Source organism: Mauremys mutica, chromosome 8, assembly GCF_020497125.1.
Source record: "Mauremys mutica isolate MM-2020 ecotype Southern chromosome 8, ASM2049712v1, whole genome shotgun sequence".
Classification (NCBI taxonomy): Eukaryota; Metazoa; Chordata; order Testudines; family Geoemydidae; genus Mauremys; species Mauremys mutica.
Window position 1 is genome coordinate 64,861,068 of NC_059079.1, and position 19,771 is coordinate 64,880,838.

A 19,771-nucleotide genomic window follows, 5' to 3' on the forward strand; every position below is an offset into this window, starting at 1 on the left:
GGCTTTAGAATTTCTTAAAGGAACAGCATCTCCGATCCCCACCTTCCCTCCTGCTCGCAGCCGGACTTTTAGCAAAGAGTGCGGTCGTGTTCAGACTTGAGCCAAAGGTTCCATGTGGGGCTGGGGTCTTTGGGTGTAAATCAGAAGTTGCTCTGCTGAACGCAATGGGGTGACGCTGCTGTAAAATCGGCGTGAGCGAGAGGGGAACAGAGCACTAGGGTTTTCTTTTGCAATGATAACCTGTCACGCTTGCCAGCCCAGAGAATCAGTGTATTTAGGGATGTGGGGGAGGGATTCACACTAGACTGCTGTCTGTAAGAGAGGATGGGCTGACGGGCTGGCAGGCAGAGAGCTGGGTCATGCAGGCAGTTGCAGTCTGAGTTCGGTTAAATCTCCGAGCTCTACATGTGTAAGGCCTGTGTTTAAAAAAACCTGTGTAAGGGGAGGTAGCTAGCTAGCCACCTCAGTACATGCCCATAAGATGTTCCCCATACGTTGAAGTCCATGCTGCTGTGGCTTCACTACTATTGGTATCCATGCTAGCTAAATCAAAGCTAGCTCAGGTATGGGTCTCTGTGCTGCAGTCACACACCCTGACTGCGGTGAAGACCTACCGCAAGAGACAGAGGCTGGGAGAAATGTAGCTTCTTTTACCCTTTTGCACTTCTACAAGTGTCAAATCTGCCCACCCGTGGTTCTGCTGGAGCATTCATTGGAGGAGTCGGGTGGGTTAGGATGTTTCCAAACCCTTTGCTGAAGGGATGGGCTTGCTAGATCTTGACCAGCACCAGCCTTTCTCCAATCCGGGGCAGGTGTGCGAAGCTCAGCATGTTTTTTAACAAGACAATTTGTTTTTTTAACTGCTCAAAATAAAAATCTGTTCCATCTTCCCCCAAGCACCTGGGTTGCTGCCCCAGCAAGGAGACCATGCATGATCTGGAGAAAATCCACCAAGTATTGAATTAGTGAGTTCTGACCACAGTTAGTGATACTGCCCCCTGTTGGGTGACTGGGGATATTAATCTTTTGTAACCCCACTGCATCTCACGAGGCGGCAGTCAAAGGATGTGACTGGAGCACATGTAGACGTACCCAAGCTAGCTTGGATTTAGCTGGGCTCGGGTACAGGTAGCCATGAAGCTGCAGCAGCCCGTGCTTCGATGCAGGCTAGCTGCATGAATAATCACCCAGGCTTCTTGACAACTTCACCACTCCGGTAGCAAAGCTAGCTCACTTCAAGCTAGCTCAGCTTTATCACCATGAGCTGCATCACCCCGCACTCCTCTGTGCCAGGCCTTTACTGAAAGGCACTGCTGCCAGGTGAGACCGTTGAGCATCACATTACAGACCTGCATCATAAGGCAAAGGGCTGTGAAGCGGAATAGGTAGACTAACTGTGGACCATGTTGTTTGTGGCATGACCAATAACCAGCTCACAGCAGGGGTATTAGGAAAAATAGGCTGGACCCTGAAGGCAGGTGGACGGTTGCAGGGCTCCCCTGCTTCCCAAGTGAGTATTAGAAAGCAGAAAAAAGTACCTCCAAGTAAAAATGCACACCAAAGCATAGCGATGGAATAATGATACCTCACTCATGTATGGTGCTTTTCATCAGCAGATCTCAACATACTTTATGAAGGTTGGTTTCATTATCCCAGTTTTACAGATAGGGAAACTGAGGCACAGAGTGGGAAAGTGACTTGCCCAAGGTCACCCAGCCAGGCTAGTGGCAGAGCAGGGAATGGAAGCCAGGGGGGTGAAAAATACACACCCCTGAGTGATGTAGTTCCAATCCAGTGCTTTGTGCACTAGACCACACCAGTAAACAGCAGAGACTATAGACTTGTTTGCAGGAAATGTGGAAGCAATCAACACAAAGGAGTCCAGCCATAGGTCTGCAGTGTTGTACATGCATTATAGACTCATAGACTTCATCGAGTCTGACCTCCTGCACATTGCAGGGCACAGAACTTTTCCACTCCTATCTGTGCATGGCCCTCCTGTCATAGATACTCCGGGGGGAATTCTGTTCCATGGACTGTTCTGTGCACATGCACAGAATTTATGTCCTCCACAGATTTTTTGCTTTCCTGAAGCAAAATGACTTTGACGGGGAAGCAAAGGGAAGCTACAAGAGTTGCCATGCCACCCTCCCCAGCAGTATGTTTCAGGGGCCCAGGGTAGCCGGCAGAGCGGTAAATCACTGTGGGGCAGGAGGCGGGACTAGGGAAGACCCGGCTGGTGGCTCCTACCCTGCGCCAGGCTCAGCTGCTAGTCCCATCTGGGCTGGAGAGGACAAGACTTCCTCTTCCCCTGCACAACATCCAGAGCCGGGTCAGACCCATGGGCTGCAGGAAGCTCTGCAAACTTTCCCCCGCCCCCTTCCTGCACCCATCGCTCCTCAGCTGCAGGGGGAGAGATCCCTGTACAGGTAGATGCTCCCCCATTCACCCAACACCCATGCATCCAGACCCTCCTGCCGAGCCTCACCCCCCCCACACTCAGAACCCCACCCATGACTCCCAGTCTCCGGACACCTGGACCACCCAGACAAGCCACTGGCACCCAGATCTCCACCCCACCAAGCCCTAACCAGCTGCGTCTGGACCCCTCACTGAGCTCCCCCACACCAACCCCCCCAAGCTGAGCTCTAGCCCTCCAGACTCCCCCCACTGAGCCTCAACCACCTTCACCTGGACCCCCCTGCAGAGTCCCATCACTGTTGCACCCAGAACCCCCCAACAAGCCTCTGTGCATCCAGATCCCCCCTGCAGCTGGATCCCCCACTGAACTGCCCACACCCAGATTGCCCCACACAAAACCCTCTCAACCCACACCTAGATCCCCCCACACTAAGCCCCTCCATATTTGGATCCTGCCTTGCTGAGCCTGCCTGTCCACACCTGGTGCACCTGGCATGGAGAAGCCCTAGGGTGTTTCTGGGGCAGTCCCGTCCTTGCGCTGTGTCAGGATTGGGTGCAGCCTCACTGCTGAGTCCATGTCCTGGGGGGTGGGAGCCGTACAGTGATCTCCTACCTCTGTGCAGCCAGTGGCCTGTACTCCCCAATGCCATGCTGGAGCCTCCACATTTATTTGACAGATACAATTGGCAGAATTTTAAAATAATGTGTATTTATTTATTGGTGCAGAATTTTTAATTTTTTGGCGCAGGAGTAAATAGACCCCTAACCTGTGGCTGAGTTAGCAAAGTCCTCAAATCATGGTTTAAAGACTTCAAGTTACAAAGAATCCACCATTTATTCTAGTTTAAATGTAAAAGGTAATAATTGGAGATATACCAATCTCCTAGAACTAGAAGGGACCTTGAAAGGTCATTGAGTCCAGCCCCCTGCCTTCACTAGCAGGACCAATTTTTGCCCCAGATCCCTAAGTGGCCCCCCTCAAGGATTGAACTCACAATTCTTGGTTTAGCAGGCCAATGCTCAAACCACTGAGCTATCCCTCCCAGTGCCCCACGCTGCAGAGGCAGGTGAAAACCCCCCAGCGTCTCTGCCAATCTGACCTATATGAAAATTCCTTCTGGACTCCAAATCTGGTGATCAATTAGACCCTGAGCACATGGGCAAAACCCACCGTCCAGACACCTGGGAAAGAATTCTTTGTAGTAACTCAGAGCCCTCCCCATCTAGTGTCCCATCTCCAGCAGTTGGGGATTTTTGCCACTGGCAGTCGCCAAAGGGCCATTAAATGCAACCATATTGCAAAGGTGTGTTGCTTTGTATGCAAATTGCAAATATATAGGTATTCCCATATAAAAGCATATAGTTGGAGAAGAAAGCAGTGGTGCAGAAACAGAGCTCTTTGCTCAGTCACAGTACACTTACATAGCCAAGTGGTTGTGTACAACAAATTGGTTTGATACTGGAAATAAATAAACACAGAGTGATTCTCCGAATAGATACTGGAGTTAAGGGCAATGTAAGCCCAGCAGGTGTGTGAAAGATGATTGACATCGCAGCATCATCTGGGAGATTGTAGTGGGGCGGATTGGCTGCCCACAGACCTGGAGGGGGAGGAGCCCTTCATTGAACCCTGGTGGGCGGAGCCACACCATGCTAATCCTCCCGCCGGAAGTTAGTGGGCAGGACCGGAAGTACAAAAGGCGGGCTGGAGCACTCAGCTGGGAGGTAGCTGCCAGAGAAGCCAGATGCCTCCTGTGAGCTCCCGAGCTGGGAGGCTGCTGCAGGACTGGCCAGGGCCATTTACAGAGCCAAGCAGGGAGGAGCTGCAAGTGCTGACAGAGGCCTTCTTCCCGGATGACCCTCTACAGAGCCAGGTACACCTTGAGGGGGAGTTAGGCAGTGTCCCAGGGGAGCCGACACCTGTCTGGCTGCAATGTTGACAGTGAGTGAGTCAGCATGTTGTGGTCAGGTTCCTGCTGACCCAGTGGCAAACCGCTCCGCCACTGCTAGGGCCCTGGGCTGGGACGCAGTGGAGTGGGTGGGCTGGCGTCCTCCCTGCCACCCCAAGCCGTGGGTGGCAGTCTCGCCATCTCTTAGGCAAGAAGCCTGCGCTTGTTGGCCCTCTGCCAGAGTTAGGAGGCCCAACTGTTTGCCGCTCAGCCTGAGAGCAGGCCTGAGCCAGAGACTCTTTGCTGCGCCGCCCTGACCAGGGGCTGGGGCTCCATAACTGTGTTTGTTGTTTGGCCCTGATCACAGGCCCGAGCTCACGACTCCCGTCACCCCACTGATTCTCCATGTCAGGTGACCCTCCCCCCAAGAGATGTAGTGGGGCAGCTTGGCCGCCCACAGACCCAGAGGGGGAGGAGCCACTCCCCTCAACGGACTACAGAGGTGTAGAGTCTACTTATGAGGAGAAGCCAGGCAAGTAAGTGTGGCTGAGACAGCTGGACTGACTACAGAATGGGCATTCTTGTAAGTAGGAGAGTTCAGTGGCCAGGGATCTGGGTTCAACTCTCAGATTAGCCAGCCCTCCAGTGTGACTGTGGGCAAGTCACTTACATGGTCTTGTGCCTCACTGATTTAAGAACTGGGCAAACTCTAGGTTCTTAAGCAGCATTTCTCTTACTTTGCCTAGCTGTACATTTCAATTAACCAACACTCACCGACTGAAAACCTGCTCCTTCCAAGCCCACGTATGGCCAAAATATCGAAAACCTTCCATTCTTCTTGTTTACAGTTTTGGAGCAACATTCCTATAGGGGATTTATTAAGACTAGCTCCCTCCGAATTTGCAGTGACTGTAGAGGTGCTCTCTATGCTTTTTTGCCTGAGGGCAAGTCTACACTTAAAACACTGCTTGGCGCAGCTGCACTGATGCAACTGTAGTGCTTTAATGAAGACGCTCCAAGCCGACAGGAGAGAGCTCTCCTGTCGACGTAGTTAATCCACCTCCACAAGAGGCAGTACCTATGTTGATGGGAGAAGCTCTCCCGCTGACATAGCGCTGTCTACATGGGGGGTTAGGTCGGTGTAACTATGTCGCTCAGAGGGGTGGATTTTTCACAAAGGAAGCTGACCCTGGGTGACTTGGTAAATGCCTGACAATAATGGTGCCAGAATATAAACTGGAAGCTCATTGGGGCAGGGCCATCTTTTTGTTCTTTGTTTGTACAGCACTAACGCAGTGGCATTGTGGTCCATGACCGCTGGAATTCAGAGAACAATGCAGAGACTGAGAGTATGTCTGCACTACAATTGTAAATTGACCTATATTAGGTCAGCTTCTAGCCAACACAGTAATTATTGCGGTGGTTCATGTCTATACTCCTTGGGTCAGTGGTGTGCATCTCACCAGGGACGCTTCCACTGACTTAAAAGGGGCAGGGGGTGGCTGGGAGCCCAGTCTCTCAGCTTCACTGGCAGCTCCCTGCCAGGAGCCTGGCTGCCCCACAGGCTCCAGGGCTAATGGTGGGCTGCCTCCGCTGCTCCCCGTTGCCTGCAGGGAGTGGGGGGAAGCTGCCTGGGGCTTCTTGCCCCCCATTGTTCCCCACTGGGAGCCTGGGGAAGCCACCTAGGGCTTCTCGCCCCCCCTTCCTCACCCCTGCCTGCTCCCCACAGGGAGCTGGCCTGCCTTGTCAATTTCACAGCTCAAGATTGCCAGGTTCCCAGCAGGGAGTGGGCAGGGGGACTCTTGGGCTTCTCCAGGGGAGCTGGGGCAGGGAGGCATTTTCTTGTCAATTCCACAGCTCCTGCGTTACCTTAACTACACCGATATAAGCCCTATGCCTCTCATGGAGGTGGAGTTTTTATGTTGGTGTAGTAGGGTACTTACATCAGCGGGAGCAAGTCTGTAGGGGAGACACTGACATAGTTAGATTGCCATAACGTGCCTTACCTTGACTTGTGTAGTGTAGACCAACCCTGAGAGAGATGGATAGGAGGGTAGTTGGATCAGTTGGTGTTAATCTGGTGTAAGGCATGAGCCAGAGGCAGTGACTGAGGAGCAGCACTGGTGTTCCAGCTGCCAGTCAGCTGGACAAGTGGTGCTGCATTAAAGCCCACACCCTGATGCCTCTGGAGAAGCTGATCCATTGCCCTGCAGCACCGGCTTTTCAAGGTCTGCAGGCTTTGGTGATGTGTTCAAATCCCCCTTTCTGCATGGTGGGATGTTGAGACAACAGATTCAGTCCTATTGCTTGCACAGGGGCTCAGCCTGCAATCGCTCCAGTAATGCTGAGTCCACAGTCTCCCTTGGCAGTTTGTTCCATTGATTAACTGTTCTTATTTTCCTGCACTCCAACCTATTAATATTTAATTTTCCCTTCTGCAGCGTAAGCTTATTTCTTCTTGTTCTTTTCTTAACAAGTGAATAATCTCTCCCTGCCCTCTTCATAACCTCCACCGATGTTCTCTATGAGTTATCCTCTCCCTCCTTTAGTTCTTTAGCCTCAACATATCCAACCTCTGATGCCACATTATTTTAGTGCCATTTTCTCGCCTGTGTGGACCATATTTTTTTTAGGAATGTGCTCTCAAAAACTGATCCGATTACTCTACCTAATTATAGCAGGATAATTACTTTGCTTATCTTACACACCATCGTCTCATTAATATCTCCCAGCAGCCGTATTGCCAACTCTCATGACTCTATTGCAAGACTCATGATATTTGGTGGTTGGTTTGTTTGTTTTTCTTAGCCCCAGGGCCACAGGCTGACCCATCTTTTTTTTTTAAAGAAAGTCTTTAGCTCTCACGGTTACGTGGAAATGTGACAATGTTCACACTAAAGAGTCAAGCCCAAAATTAAGTCAAATTCCTGATTTCTGGGGACCTGACCCATGACTTTTGAATGCAGGGGATTGACAATGTTGCAGCATGACATGGCTTTTTGTCCCAAATGTCACATGGCTAACATTCATCCAGTTTATCTGGTGATGCCAAGTCATAAAATCTTCCCATGGTACTGTCTAGGCCAAACTGAAGTTTCTGGGTTTATACCTTCTAGCAAACACTTGTATTTGGTCTCGCTGATTTTGGGGGCAAATTTTCCCAACTGTATGAAGGTGGCAGTGCTAGAGACTCCATGAAATCTGTTAGGACCATAGTAATTGCCATGGATTTCACATGAAAGGTGCTCTGATACTATGGTAGTGGGCAACAGGCTAGAACACTAACATTGTTTTTGTTTGCTTGCTTGCTTTTTTTTTTTAATACTCCCATTGGCTGTTTCCATTGGGTGCCTACATGGTAACTGAGCAGAGTAATCTTGGAAATCTAATCCTGCCCTTCCCTAGCTATCAGATTCATATTTATAGATTGATATGCAGATTCCTAGGCCAGAAAGAGCCTTTGTGATCATCTAGTCGACCCCCTGTGTAACACAGGCCAGAGAACTGCCCCTAAACAATTTCTAGAGCAAATCTGTTAGAATATCATCCAATTTTGATTTTTAAATTGTCAGTGATGGAGAATCAACCATTGGTACATTGCTCCAATAGCTAATTACTCTCACTGTTAAACATTTACATCTTATTTCCAGTATGAATTTGTCTAGTTTCAACTTCCGGTCGGATTGTGTTAGACCTTTCTCTGCTAGCTTGCAGAGCCCGTAATTAAATATTTGTTCCCTGTGTAGATACTTTTAGACTGTGATCAAGTCACCCCTTAACCTCCTCTTTGGTAAACTAAATAAATTGAGCTCTTTGAGTCTAAGGCATGTTTACTAATCCTCTAATCCTTTAATGTCACCCATGTGGAGACTCTGGAAGCTGTGAGAGTAAAGCGTGATTTATTAATAAATACCCTGCATTTCCCTAGCACTCAAAGCATTTTAATAGAGGTGTGCGAGTATCAGCAACAGCATTGTAAAGATGAGGAAACTGACTTCCCCCAAGGCCATGCACCAATTCATTGCCAAACCCATCCTCTCACCTGCATCTGCTAGTTGATGATGTGTTGAGTAAAGGACTCATGCTTCCCTTTGTCATTCTTGTGCATGTTAAATCTTATTACTAAGAAATACCACGGTTTTAAATCTGTTAAGAGTTTGTGTGCTTTAATCTCTTCATTTCCTCTCTGGCTAGCCCTGTTGCACAGAGAACATCCCAGCTCCTTGCAGTGGCACCAGCTCAAGCCATGGGAAGGGTGCTGTGTGAGATTGACAGCACTTACATTAGCACAGCTGCTAGCAAAATTAATATTTTTTTACAAAATGCAATTAAATCTGCCTCATGAACCCAGGGGATGAGAGAGAGCTGAGGGGGAGAGGACACATAGGCATGGATGGACATGTGCACGCTCAGTACTGCAACGAGACTGCTCTGGCCCAGAGCAGTCAGCTAAGAATCTGAGCCAACATAGCTAATGTCTGGCTCTGTGCGCAGAGCAGCCCATCTGTAGCTACAGAACGTCATCAGCACACACACACACACACCCGCCTCTCCCTCGGGTGTATTCTGGGCCCGCGGGTGCTTGCAGTGACAAACCTGCATCCCAAGCCGCTCTGAGCCTGAGAAACAAAGTTCCCCAGACGGCTGAGACGCTGTGCCTCAGAGCCAAGTTACCCCAGGAGAAGGGGCTGTTGCTGGCTTGCTCCTTGGCACAGGTGGGGTCTGAGAGGGCCACTGGGTGGAGATGAGCCACTGTTCAAGGGCGGCACGACATGTCTACTCCTCATCTCTCAGCAGTTGGCTCAGGGGCCGTCATACTGGCTCTCTGTTTGGGATCTAACGTGGGTGCTGGGATCAGGGCCTGGGAAACCTTAACCCTTCCAAACTTTAACAGCCAGGGGCCTTTCCAAGGGGCAGGATTGGTAACAATGCCAGGTTGGAGGGCACGCCGGTTGGACTCTGCTGAAGCAAATTCAGCTTTAACCCTTTCCAAAGCTGCTCTGGTTGGAAATTTGCCTGCTTTGTCACCAACTCCAAAGGTTTAAACCAGCTCGACAAGGCAGGCCCAAAGGCAGAGGTGACACTCTGTCAAAGTGTGCAGGCGGCCATGCTTACATACAGGAGCTGCATGGAGCAGCAAGGACTCAGGGCAGGACAACATGTGGCTACAGACAACGCTGCCCTTAGCTTGTCTGCAGTCCCCGCTGTAGGCACAAGTAGCCTCACCTGTCTACGTCCTGCCTGGGTCTATGTACAATTTGCCTGCAGTGCATGTAGGCCCCCATTAATGTACACAGATGGGCCTGTGTCTTGCCGATGCCACAGCAGGGCTCCAGCCGCACAGAGCTCCCTAGCTGTAAATACTTTTGTTTGGCAAGGAGAAAAGCATGGCCCCAGGTGGGAGAGGGAGAGGGTTAGAAGGACTGGAGCTGACGAGCTCTGCATTTGACAGGCAATCAATCTAAGCGTGGGCTCAGCATGTTATTTGTATGGCTTATGCATCTTTGCCTGGAAGGGCTCGCTTTCATGTACAGTACAGCAGGGCTGCCGTTGGCCCAGATGGTCTATGTCACACAGGCGTTGTGTAATCACGCTCAGCTCCTACCACTGCTGCATGTCAACAGGACCCGCCTCAACCCTCAGTCCCCGGGCACTTCCATGCACATTCTCTGCTGCTACTGATGTATTTGATCAGTGCTTTGGTGATGCAAATCAGTCCTGACCTGCAACCCTGCTCTTCCAGGCATTCCCCTACACAGCTCTGCTACGGTACCTCCTGCCTCACCTGCTATTCCAGCCCTGAGCCACGCCTGTGAACTGTGCCAAAATGGGGCATGGACCACTAGTCATACAGCGACCCAGTGACGCCTGTCAAATGCATTTCACTTGGGGCCTGAGCAGTCGTTAGGGTCACACCTACAGACGTTAACATGCTGGGGGTGCCCTGCCTCACCCCATGCTGTAGGTCTCGTCATTTTGGTTGTTTGGCGTAATCGATGTCAAGGCCAGAAGGGAGCCCTAGCAGATCTCATCTGCTCTCATCCGATCACAGGCCAGAGAACCTCACCCAGTGACACCTGTATCAAGCCCAATAATTTGGCTAAAGCAACTTCCAGCAATTTGTCCTGTCTTGCATTGAAGACCAAGCAATGGAGATGTCACCATTTGCCTTGGTAGCTTGGGCCAAAGGTTAAACACCCTCATTGTTAAAAACGTGTTTAGTTCTAATTAGAACGGCTTTAACTTCCAGCCATTATTGCTTGTTATGCCTTTTGCAGCTAGATTTAAAGAGCCCTTTAGAACTGCATATATGCTCCCCTTAAAGGGAGGCCTGCCCCATGGGTAAGACATGCCTCAAGCGCATCAAGGCATTTGCTCCGCTCTCATCGTGCCAGAAATAGCCACAGATGGCCTCATCCTACTAGCTAACCTAGCATGCAGCTGCACCACTTTCCTACCTTGCAGCCACAGAAATCAATGTAGCTGTGTTCACATGTTAATGAAGCAGTGACCAGCGTGAGAAATCGGGAGCTGGGGGCCTTTCGCACACGCTTTAGATAAGCAAAGACTTCAAGAGGAGCATTTACATCACCTCCTGTTCTCTTGTGCCAATATTTATTTAAAACCCTCGGTAGTGTTTCTTTCTTCCTTGTGGCTCAACAGTAGGGCTGGTCAAAGCTTTTCAACTGGAAACGTGTCATGGAAAGGTTGGCTTGACACCACTGCCATGTTTTCACACACATTTTGATTTGGCCAAAATTTCTCACAACATTGCAACCCATGCACCCGGTTACAAAGCCACTCCCTTCTATTTGCCCTGGCGGCCCCTCCCTCACGCTGGAGGGGTGGGGGCAGGCCAAACCTGAGCAACACTGTGACCTAGAATGGCAAGGTGACCTGCCTTGGGGAGCGGGGATGGAGGGGGAGGACATGGCGCCAGGGAGTGTAGGGGAGGCTGGAGAGCCAAGGTGCGGTTGTGGGGGGCGGAGCTGAGAAGATTGGAGGGACACCAAGGTACATAGGGGGCTGGATAGGGGGCCTGTGGAAGTGGAGGGGGGGTTGCACAAGGAGCTAGGGGATCTCCTGGTTTGGGGGGGGGGATAATGTGGCTAGCCCAGGTATGATGTATGGCCAGGTCCAGGGGGCCTGGGCGCTTGGGGACTCTGGAGGGGGTGTGATGGAGGGGGAATCCTGCAGCCTGCGGGAACATACAAATACATGGAGGGTCTGGGAGGGAGTCTATTTAAGAGCTAGGGCACAGCAGGGTGTGTGGGGGTAAGGGCCCAAAGCAGGGGAGTGGGGGAAAACCTAGCCAGCCAAGGAGTCCTGGAGCGGTGGGGGGTGGAACTGAGGTAGCTGAGGGATCCTAGAGTATATGGGGGGAGTTCATAGGTGTTGGGGGGGCAGGGGTTCCATGGGGGAACCAAGGATGTATAAGGGGTTGGGGGATTATGGCTTGGGCTTCATAAGAGGCTGCGGATATATGCAGGATTCTAGGGGTCAGGATTGTATGGGGCTGGGGTTGTGCTAGATTAGAAATGGGGTTGCAGATTACGTCCATGTCTTCTCGTCCATGGCCACGGAGACCAAATGATCACCATCATCTTTATAACAACACTTAGCATAGTCAAAGACTGTTACCAGGTGCCCCCTCAGGCTTCTTGTCCCAAGAGTAAACACACCCAGTTTCTTTAACTTTTCCTCATAGGTCAGGTTTTCTAAACCTTCTATCCATCATTTTTGTTGCTCTCCTCTGGACTCTCTCCAATTTGTCCACATCTTTCTTAAAGCATGGCACCCAGAACTGGACACAGTACTCCAGCTGAGGCCTCCCCAGTGCCAAGTAGAGCGGCACATTTACTTCCCCGGTTTTACATACAACAGCCCTGCTAGTACATCCCGGAATGATGGTACCTTTTGGTTTTGCAACTACATCACACTGTTGTCTCATATTCAATTTGGCATCCCCAGAGCCTTTCCAGCAGGGAGCGTCGTGTGGAACTGGATTGGAACTCAAGAAGGATGTGTTTGCTTTCCGGCGCTACCCCCAACATGCTCTGTGACTATGGGCAAGTCCCGGGAGGCGCAATTTTCAAAGGGGCTCTGCTGACCAAAGTGGGTGCTGACCGATTTTTGAAAATCTGTCCTTAATCTCTGTGTGCCTCAGTTCCCCAGCTGTACAATGGGGATAACAACACTTCCATCTGCCCACCCTTGGCTCTGTCCTGTTGCCTTAGATTAGAAAGTCTTTGAGTCAGGAACTGTCTCACCATGCGCAAAGCAGAGCATAGTGGGGTACTCATGCACTGCAGACTTGGAACTCCCATGATGCACTGGGGTGGCTCAGCCAGAGGGCAGACCACAATGCATCATCAGAAACGTAGGCCATGCAGGCAGCCTAGAGCACACAAACTACAAATCCCATGAGGCACTGTGGCAGCTCAAGTGGATCCAGCGCAATTCCATTTTTCAAACAAACATTTGGGGGTGACCTAGTCTCCCCCTCCACTCCCCAAAACCATCATTTCAGTTTGCCACTGGAAAAATTTTGGTCTAATCAACTTTTTTCTATGGAACAATTTGATTGTCTGGAAATCCCATTTTCCCCTGAAAAAAAATATTTTGACAGAAATTGACCAGCCAGCTCAAATACATAATTAAACCAAATGAGTGTAGGAAACAGGTACACCCTGTTCGAAATAGCAGCCATTCCCACATGTTTACCATGCTGCAAGTTCTGTATAACGATGTGTGTGTAAACACGCTGCAACTGCATTGCAATGCCCTTGGTGGGGTTGGCATACAGTGAAGTGGTTTTTTTATGAGATCTCCACTTCTAACGTGACCTCCTGCCCACAATAAGCCAGTCAATCCTTTAGCCCCCTTTCTAAATAAACATTTCCCCAAAGCCTGTAACTTATGATAAGCCGCCTTAGCCTTCAGCTGTGCAGGCCAGTTATGGGAGGATTTGTAGAGGCAGAAGGAAGCAATATGTTATAATGCCGATAAGTACCTCCTGGCTGGCCATGCTGGCTCTCCCCGAGCAGTCACCATACTGGCATCTTCTCCTTCCAGCATTAAAAGCAGACTGGCACTGGGTTCCAGTACTGGCCATGCCTTTGTAATGACTGTATTGGTGGAGGCGCCCTTTGCACTTTACTGTGCGATGGCATTGCATAGAAAAATCCACTGGGCATTTGCTCTTATGGCACCACTCCTCCCTAAATTCATATTGCAGCTGTTTGAATGCCAAGCCTCCTGCAGAGAAGTAGTCAGAGCCTGTAGGATTGCTACATGATGTAGCGTTTATAGGGCTCTGGCCTGCCACTGCCAAACATTAACTAGCTGGATTTTGCCCTAATTGTTCTTACAGCACTTTACAGCTGCCTTATCTAAATACCCCAGCGGGCGGTATTATTCCTGTCTGACTGAACGGGCCAGAGACATCAATCAACCAAGCCCTCAGTTTTCAAGTGTCCATTAACTTTGATTTCCTCAACTTTTATAGTCGCCTAGGCCCCACTCCTCAAAGATCTGTAGGTTGCTAACTCTATTGAAATCACTGGGCATTAGGGGCCTAAACACTTGGAGGACTTGGGCCACAGAGGCTAGTTTTCAGAAGGGATCCCTTGATGCTGCCTGCTGCTCCTGGCAGAGAATGGGCATCACCATCACATGTGGGTTCTGGGGCTTGTTTGTGAGGGCAGCAGAGCTGGGACTAGCACCTAGCTCTCCTGAGCCTTGTCTGCTGGCCCACACCACCTTGCTGCCTACTGTCTAGTCCTGTTATGTTTCGCCCTGGGCACCGTATTTCTGCAATGTGCTGCTTGAAGGGCTAATGCAAAGCAGGTGCCGTCCCCCTCCTCCCCTGGCCCGAGGCAAGATGTAGCAATGAGTCCTCTTAATGGCATAAATGTGTACAGTGCCCATATTTCAAACAAACCCGTTACCCACAGAGCCTGCCTTTGGGTGCTCTCTGAAGCCTATGTCTGCATAAGCCAGGCACTGGCAGGGCTGCAGTTGCCTGCGGCTGCTCTTCTATTCATAACAATTGGTTGGTGCGATTTCGTGGGAATGTTTGTATTGCACTTGGTGGGAACAGCTCAAGCGCTTACACAAAACAGGCTTAGCTGAAACAACTCAACCCCCAGCCAACACGACGGCTGGGATCACCACCTGCCCAGAGCAAAGCAGATCACTTGGCCTCTCCCCCAGCATCTGGACCCCCTGCCGAGCCTCCCACACCCAGACCCCCCCCTGCCAAGCCCCAACCACCTGCAGCCAGACCCCCCAACAAGCCCCTGTGCAAGCAGAGCCCCACCACACCCAGACCCCCACTGAGCCACCTACACTCAGATTGCCCCCCACACCCCACATCTGTATCTTGATTACACCCATGCAAACCCACTGAATACACAATGCAGTTGCACAGATGCAGCACAGGAATTGCTCACACCCGAGGTCCATCTAATCCAGTTTTATCTCAGATGCTTCAGAAGAAGCTCAAAGAATCTGGCAAAGGGCAGATGTAGAATACTCTTTGCTCAGGAAGCTTTCATCTTAATCCCTACTAGAGGGAATGGCTGAAGCTGTGAAGCATGAGGTTTTTATTCCTTCCATTTCAAAGCATGATTTCTGCTCCCAGGATCCCTGTAACTTTTTATGCTTTAAGAAGGGGAAAAACCCCAGCTTGACTTTCAGATCCCAGGCTAAGTTTGCAGGATTGGCAGTTTAAAAAAAAGCCATCTCTTTCTGTGTGACTTGAGCAAATGGGTTTTGTGATCAGATGTAATATGACCATGTTATTTTTCATCACTTTTGGGGAGTGAGCTGCTCTCTCGTAGAGGCTGGAGTTGTGTGCGAGTGGACAGCATTTTTGCTATTAATATGCTGTTATTTTTAGGCAGCACATTTTATTTGACTACCATCTTGTGACCCATCATAGTAATCTAGCACCGGATGTATGGTGTAGTGGGAGACTGGAAAAGTGAAACTTTTAATCTTTCCCCTGTAGTCTTGACCTCCTGGCTCTTATTTCTCTATGATGCATCCTTTTCATTCCTGTTTGTATAGGTGCGTAGAGATACATCTGTCTGGCAAGCCCTGCTTTTTGAAACATCAAGATAGAGGAGTCAGCCTGAAGGGCAAGTCTTCAGAGTGGTAGAAGGAAAAGCTGTGAAGTGCCTGAGAATAGGGGCTTATGAAAGTGCCTCCAACTAAAACTACAGTACTGGCATAGAACAGTCTCTCCCAGGCTTAATGAGGACTGGTGTAGCATCTACTAGTGAAATCTCCTTATGTGCGAATCGGGATAGGATTGGCTATGAGACTTCCTACGATCATTTTTCTACCTTCCCAGAGAGACCAGCACCAGCTGGCACTGCAGGTTGGAGGAGAGCACTCTTAATGCTGCCTCAGCTGATAGGCACAGTGGTGAGCCCACAGGGAGTCTGCAAGAATTTCTATTTTAAATGCCCCAACCACAGCTCCAGCTCACCTGTGGCACAAACCATCCCTTAATGAGTGGGAATCTTAGAGGCTGCCCATACTTGTTCAAACCCTCCCTTCCCCGACTTGTTTCACAGGCTCTCCAGTCTCAAGTAGCACGTATGGCCCTGAATATTAAGATGACCTGTCCACATTGCACATAGGTTGTTTCTTTTGACCTGTGGCTCACTCTCTCAGCGTATGCGCAGGGGGCCCAGCCATTTGATAGCATCGTCATCAGCCAGGTGGAGAGCCAGTAGCTTGCCAGCAAGTGTCAAGGATATGGAACAGTATGAAGTTGACCACATCTACACCGCGGATCATTAGAGAAACCCCATTTAAAGACACTGGCTGAAACCAGCCTCGTGTGAGACGAGTGACACCAGACAGGAGCACAGTACTCTGGTGTTGAATAGCAGAGGGCAAGGGCTGATGTTCTAAATGTCCAGGTGCTCGCATCCCAGGTTGAGTCAGACAGTTTTCAGTACATACTGTTCTGAGTGCTAACTTTGGCTGCTGTCTTCTTCAAGTGGTTGTGGGACATCAACAGTGTATCCAATGTCAGGTGGAGGTAAACGGGGTTTGGGTTGTCCTGCAGGCGTGGGCCATTTAAGAAAATCTTTTAACTCCTGGCTCATGCTTGCATTATGCAAATCAAATATGCTAGAAACTGTCTTGGAAAAGCTCAGCTGCAGGTGCCATTGACTACAGTAGCCTGCCGTGAGCTTCAGATCATCAGTCAGGACCTCGTCTCACTCATCTGTTATCAGTCCGAGTTGCTCAACAGGAGTGGGGATCTTGAACATCCTGGGCATTATTACCACTCTTGTGCGGAGGACGAGATGCGGCCCAGGAGCTTGTAGCAGGACTGCAGGTTTTCTGTCACGACAGTAGGGGCAGTCAGAGATCAGGCTTGGTCACTTCTGACATTCCTATCTTTCTCACACAGAATGCAGCCTGCCCATTGTTTGCTGGGCCAGGTACGTATACTGGAGGACCAGTTCCTGGCAGCAGCCAGGGGTCTGTGAAAGCCTGTTGGTCACAAACTCACTGCAGTTTGGCAGCCTCACATACCTTAGGAGTTAGAGAATTGATATAGCAAAGCAGCCCAGTGTTTGCCCCTGGGTAACTGCAGGCTGAAGAGGTATTATAAAAAATGGTCATAATTCAAGCAATAGGGTCTTCCACAGCTTCAGCCCTCGCCTATGAAAACTCCATTGGAGCAATAGCTGGCTCTTTCAGCTAAAGCCAGAGTCCTTTTCCTGCTGGAGTGGTTCTCTGAGTGTTTATAGGATAGTCCAACTGATGTGATTACCAATGGGTAGCTAGAATGCAGAAATGGGGGAGACGCACATCTATAGCTTTGACAGCAGTAGGGGAGTGGAAGGACAACAGTGAGGGAAACACACAGCTCTTGTATGCGGGCTGAGCTCTGCAGGTCCTAGCACTTGCTACGCACAGTCTCTATTGCCTCACTTTGCAGCTGACTTTAAATCTACCCTTTTCAAATTTACGTCCCTGTGCATCTTACAGCTGCCCTTTCTCAACAGTGGCACTGGAGAACTAGCATGTTTCCTCTGAGCCCCTCCTATGTTCAGCTTTGTACACACACACTCCTCTGCCATTACACACCCATGTTTAAGATTTTTAGGGAGAGGAGGGGTGGCTGTGACTTTTGCGTCCCTGTACAGATGCCACAGTGGGAAGGTAAATATGCACATTAACTGCTCAGTAGGCGACTATCTGTGGTTCTCAGAGCTAAAGAGGCTTCGCATGTTTCCAAGCAGTGGTGCTGGAACTTTTAGAGTGGGGGTGACATGTGTTCACGCTGCTCCATGGCTCCGGGAGGGGGAGATGTGGACAATGGCAAGGGGACCAAGGCTGCGGGTGGTTGTGGAGCTCTGGGTGCGGGGCTGGGAGCAGAGCCCTGCATAAAACCTGGGGATGCTGCAGTACCGCGCCCCCCCCGCATCTCTAGTTCCCACGCCTATGTTCCCAAGAGGACGATGTGTTCTTTCAGTCAAGTTAAAAGTAACACAAATGCAGGCACACTTCTAATGCAGTTCTTCAGTCATCAGGGCAAACTGATCATATTTAAAAAATCATCAATCTAGCTTTGGTGTAATAAGACAGCGGAAAGCTGATCTTCTGTGGATTCCTGATAACCTATGAGCACTTTCAGTACTTAGACCCCCCCCCCCCACTATAGACAGGCAAACCAGCATGTTTTTCAATTCTTCTGCTGCCTCCTGTCACGCTCTGGCATTCTGCAAATCACAAGATGCATTTCCCCCCCCCAGAAAGCCACAAAAGATTCACCTGGAGTTCCACACTTACAGTCAAAAATAGGTTTAGTGGAATGTCTTTAGTCACAGCTGTAAGCAGCAATACTGAAAACACTTAGCTTGCACATCTCCATGACAGTACAGAAAGTTTCTTGGTTTGCAGAACCTAATTTTTTTTTAAAAAACTGAGAAAGTGACATCCTTGCAATTATTCACAGAATGGTTAGATTCCCTTTAACATAATGCTACTTTCCTCCTCCTTCACTTGCATGAAACAACTGAGCTCCTACCTTCGGCAGCTGGCAGTAGGAAATTGTGTTTAAATTATAAATAACCTCATTACTACTTAACTATATATACACAAATAAAATGTATTAGCAAGTAGCTAGTTCCAAACTGGGATTCCTGGAATATAGCAAAAAATAGGGTTTGGACATTCAACCTTGTTATAAATCAATGTATGTGGAAAAGGGTCATTTGGCAGTTCTCAGAATGCCCTAGTTAGAACTGGCTACTTGCCTCTTTCACCATCTTGAAAAAAATCACCTCAGTTATATACATATGTTTCATTTAAATTACACAGCAGCTTTATCATCCCAGAGCCACTTCCACAGAGCTCTCCAGCCATCAAGTCAAGTGTGGTATTTCAGGATGATAGGGACTGTAAGAGAAGGAAAAAACAAAACAAGTCTTTAAAACCATACATATGCAAACCTAATATCCATCTACTGATCAGAGCTGCAGAAGAGAAAAAGAAAAGGCTACTCGCCTTGTGCAGTAACTGTGGTTATTCAAGATATGTCCACCTATGGGTGCTCCACTTCTGGTGCACATGCGCCTCGCAAGCCCTTGATCAAAGATTTTCTGTTAACAATTTCCGTTCAGTCCACACATGCGCCCTATACAGCCTTGTGCCGCGCTCTGAGGGTGTATAGGGCTGCACAGACGAACTACCCTCATTTCCTTCTGTATCCGAACGTCCAACAAAAACGGGGAGGAAGGAGGGCGGGAATGGAGCACCAATAGGGAAACGTCTCCAAAAACCAGTTAATGCACAATGTGATTAACCTTTTTATCTTCTTCAAGTGGCGTCCCAATGGGTGCTCCATTAGGTGGCTCCCAAGCGGTATCCTCACTAGGAGCACGGGGCTTCAGAATCCAGTCCAAGACTAAAGACAGTACAGCAGAACCAAGCACTGCATCAGATCTGATGGCATGGACCAAGGCATAGTGTTCAGAAGAGGCATGCACTGGGGTCCACTTAGCAGCTCTGCATATCTTAGACACAGGAATGTTTCTGAGTAATGCTGTGGTAGTATTATCTTTTGGGGTGGCAAAACACAAGCCGCATCATAGCAAGGGGTACTACACCCAGAGATCACCTTGAAAGTCTCTGTAAAGAGATCACGGACCCCTTCGATCTTTCTGCAATGAAGACAAGTATAGGTGATTTCCAACGCTGCTTGGTTCAATCCAGATAAAAGAGGCCAGTGCTCATTGTACATCTTGTGTATGAAGGGAAGTCCCCCACTCAGATTTATGTGGGTCAGGAAAAGGTACCAGTTGATGAATAGACTGGTTAAGATGGAAATCCAACAGTACCTTAGGTAAGAACTTTGGGTGTGGTTGTAGGGAGACCTTGGTCTTTGAAAAATATTGTAAATCCAGGGTCTGCCATCAAGGTTCCAG

General features: G+C 49.5%; 1 protein-coding gene across 2 annotated transcripts in view; it reads right to left on the bottom strand.

Moving 5' to 3' along the window:
* Window positions 1–18,119: 18,119 nt before the first annotated feature.
* VAMP4 (vesicle associated membrane protein 4) overlaps window positions 18,120–19,771 on the bottom strand; it is a 37,316-nt gene continuing 35,664 nt past the window's right edge. For both annotated transcript variants that reach the window (XM_045028000.1, XM_045028001.1), the window contains exon 8: window positions 18,120–18,743. In XM_045028000.1, the coding sequence (XP_044883935.1) occupies window positions 18,715–18,743 (29 nt within the window). In that variant the 3' untranslated portion in view covers window positions 18,120–18,714. The remainder of the gene's footprint in view (window positions 18,744–19,771) is intronic.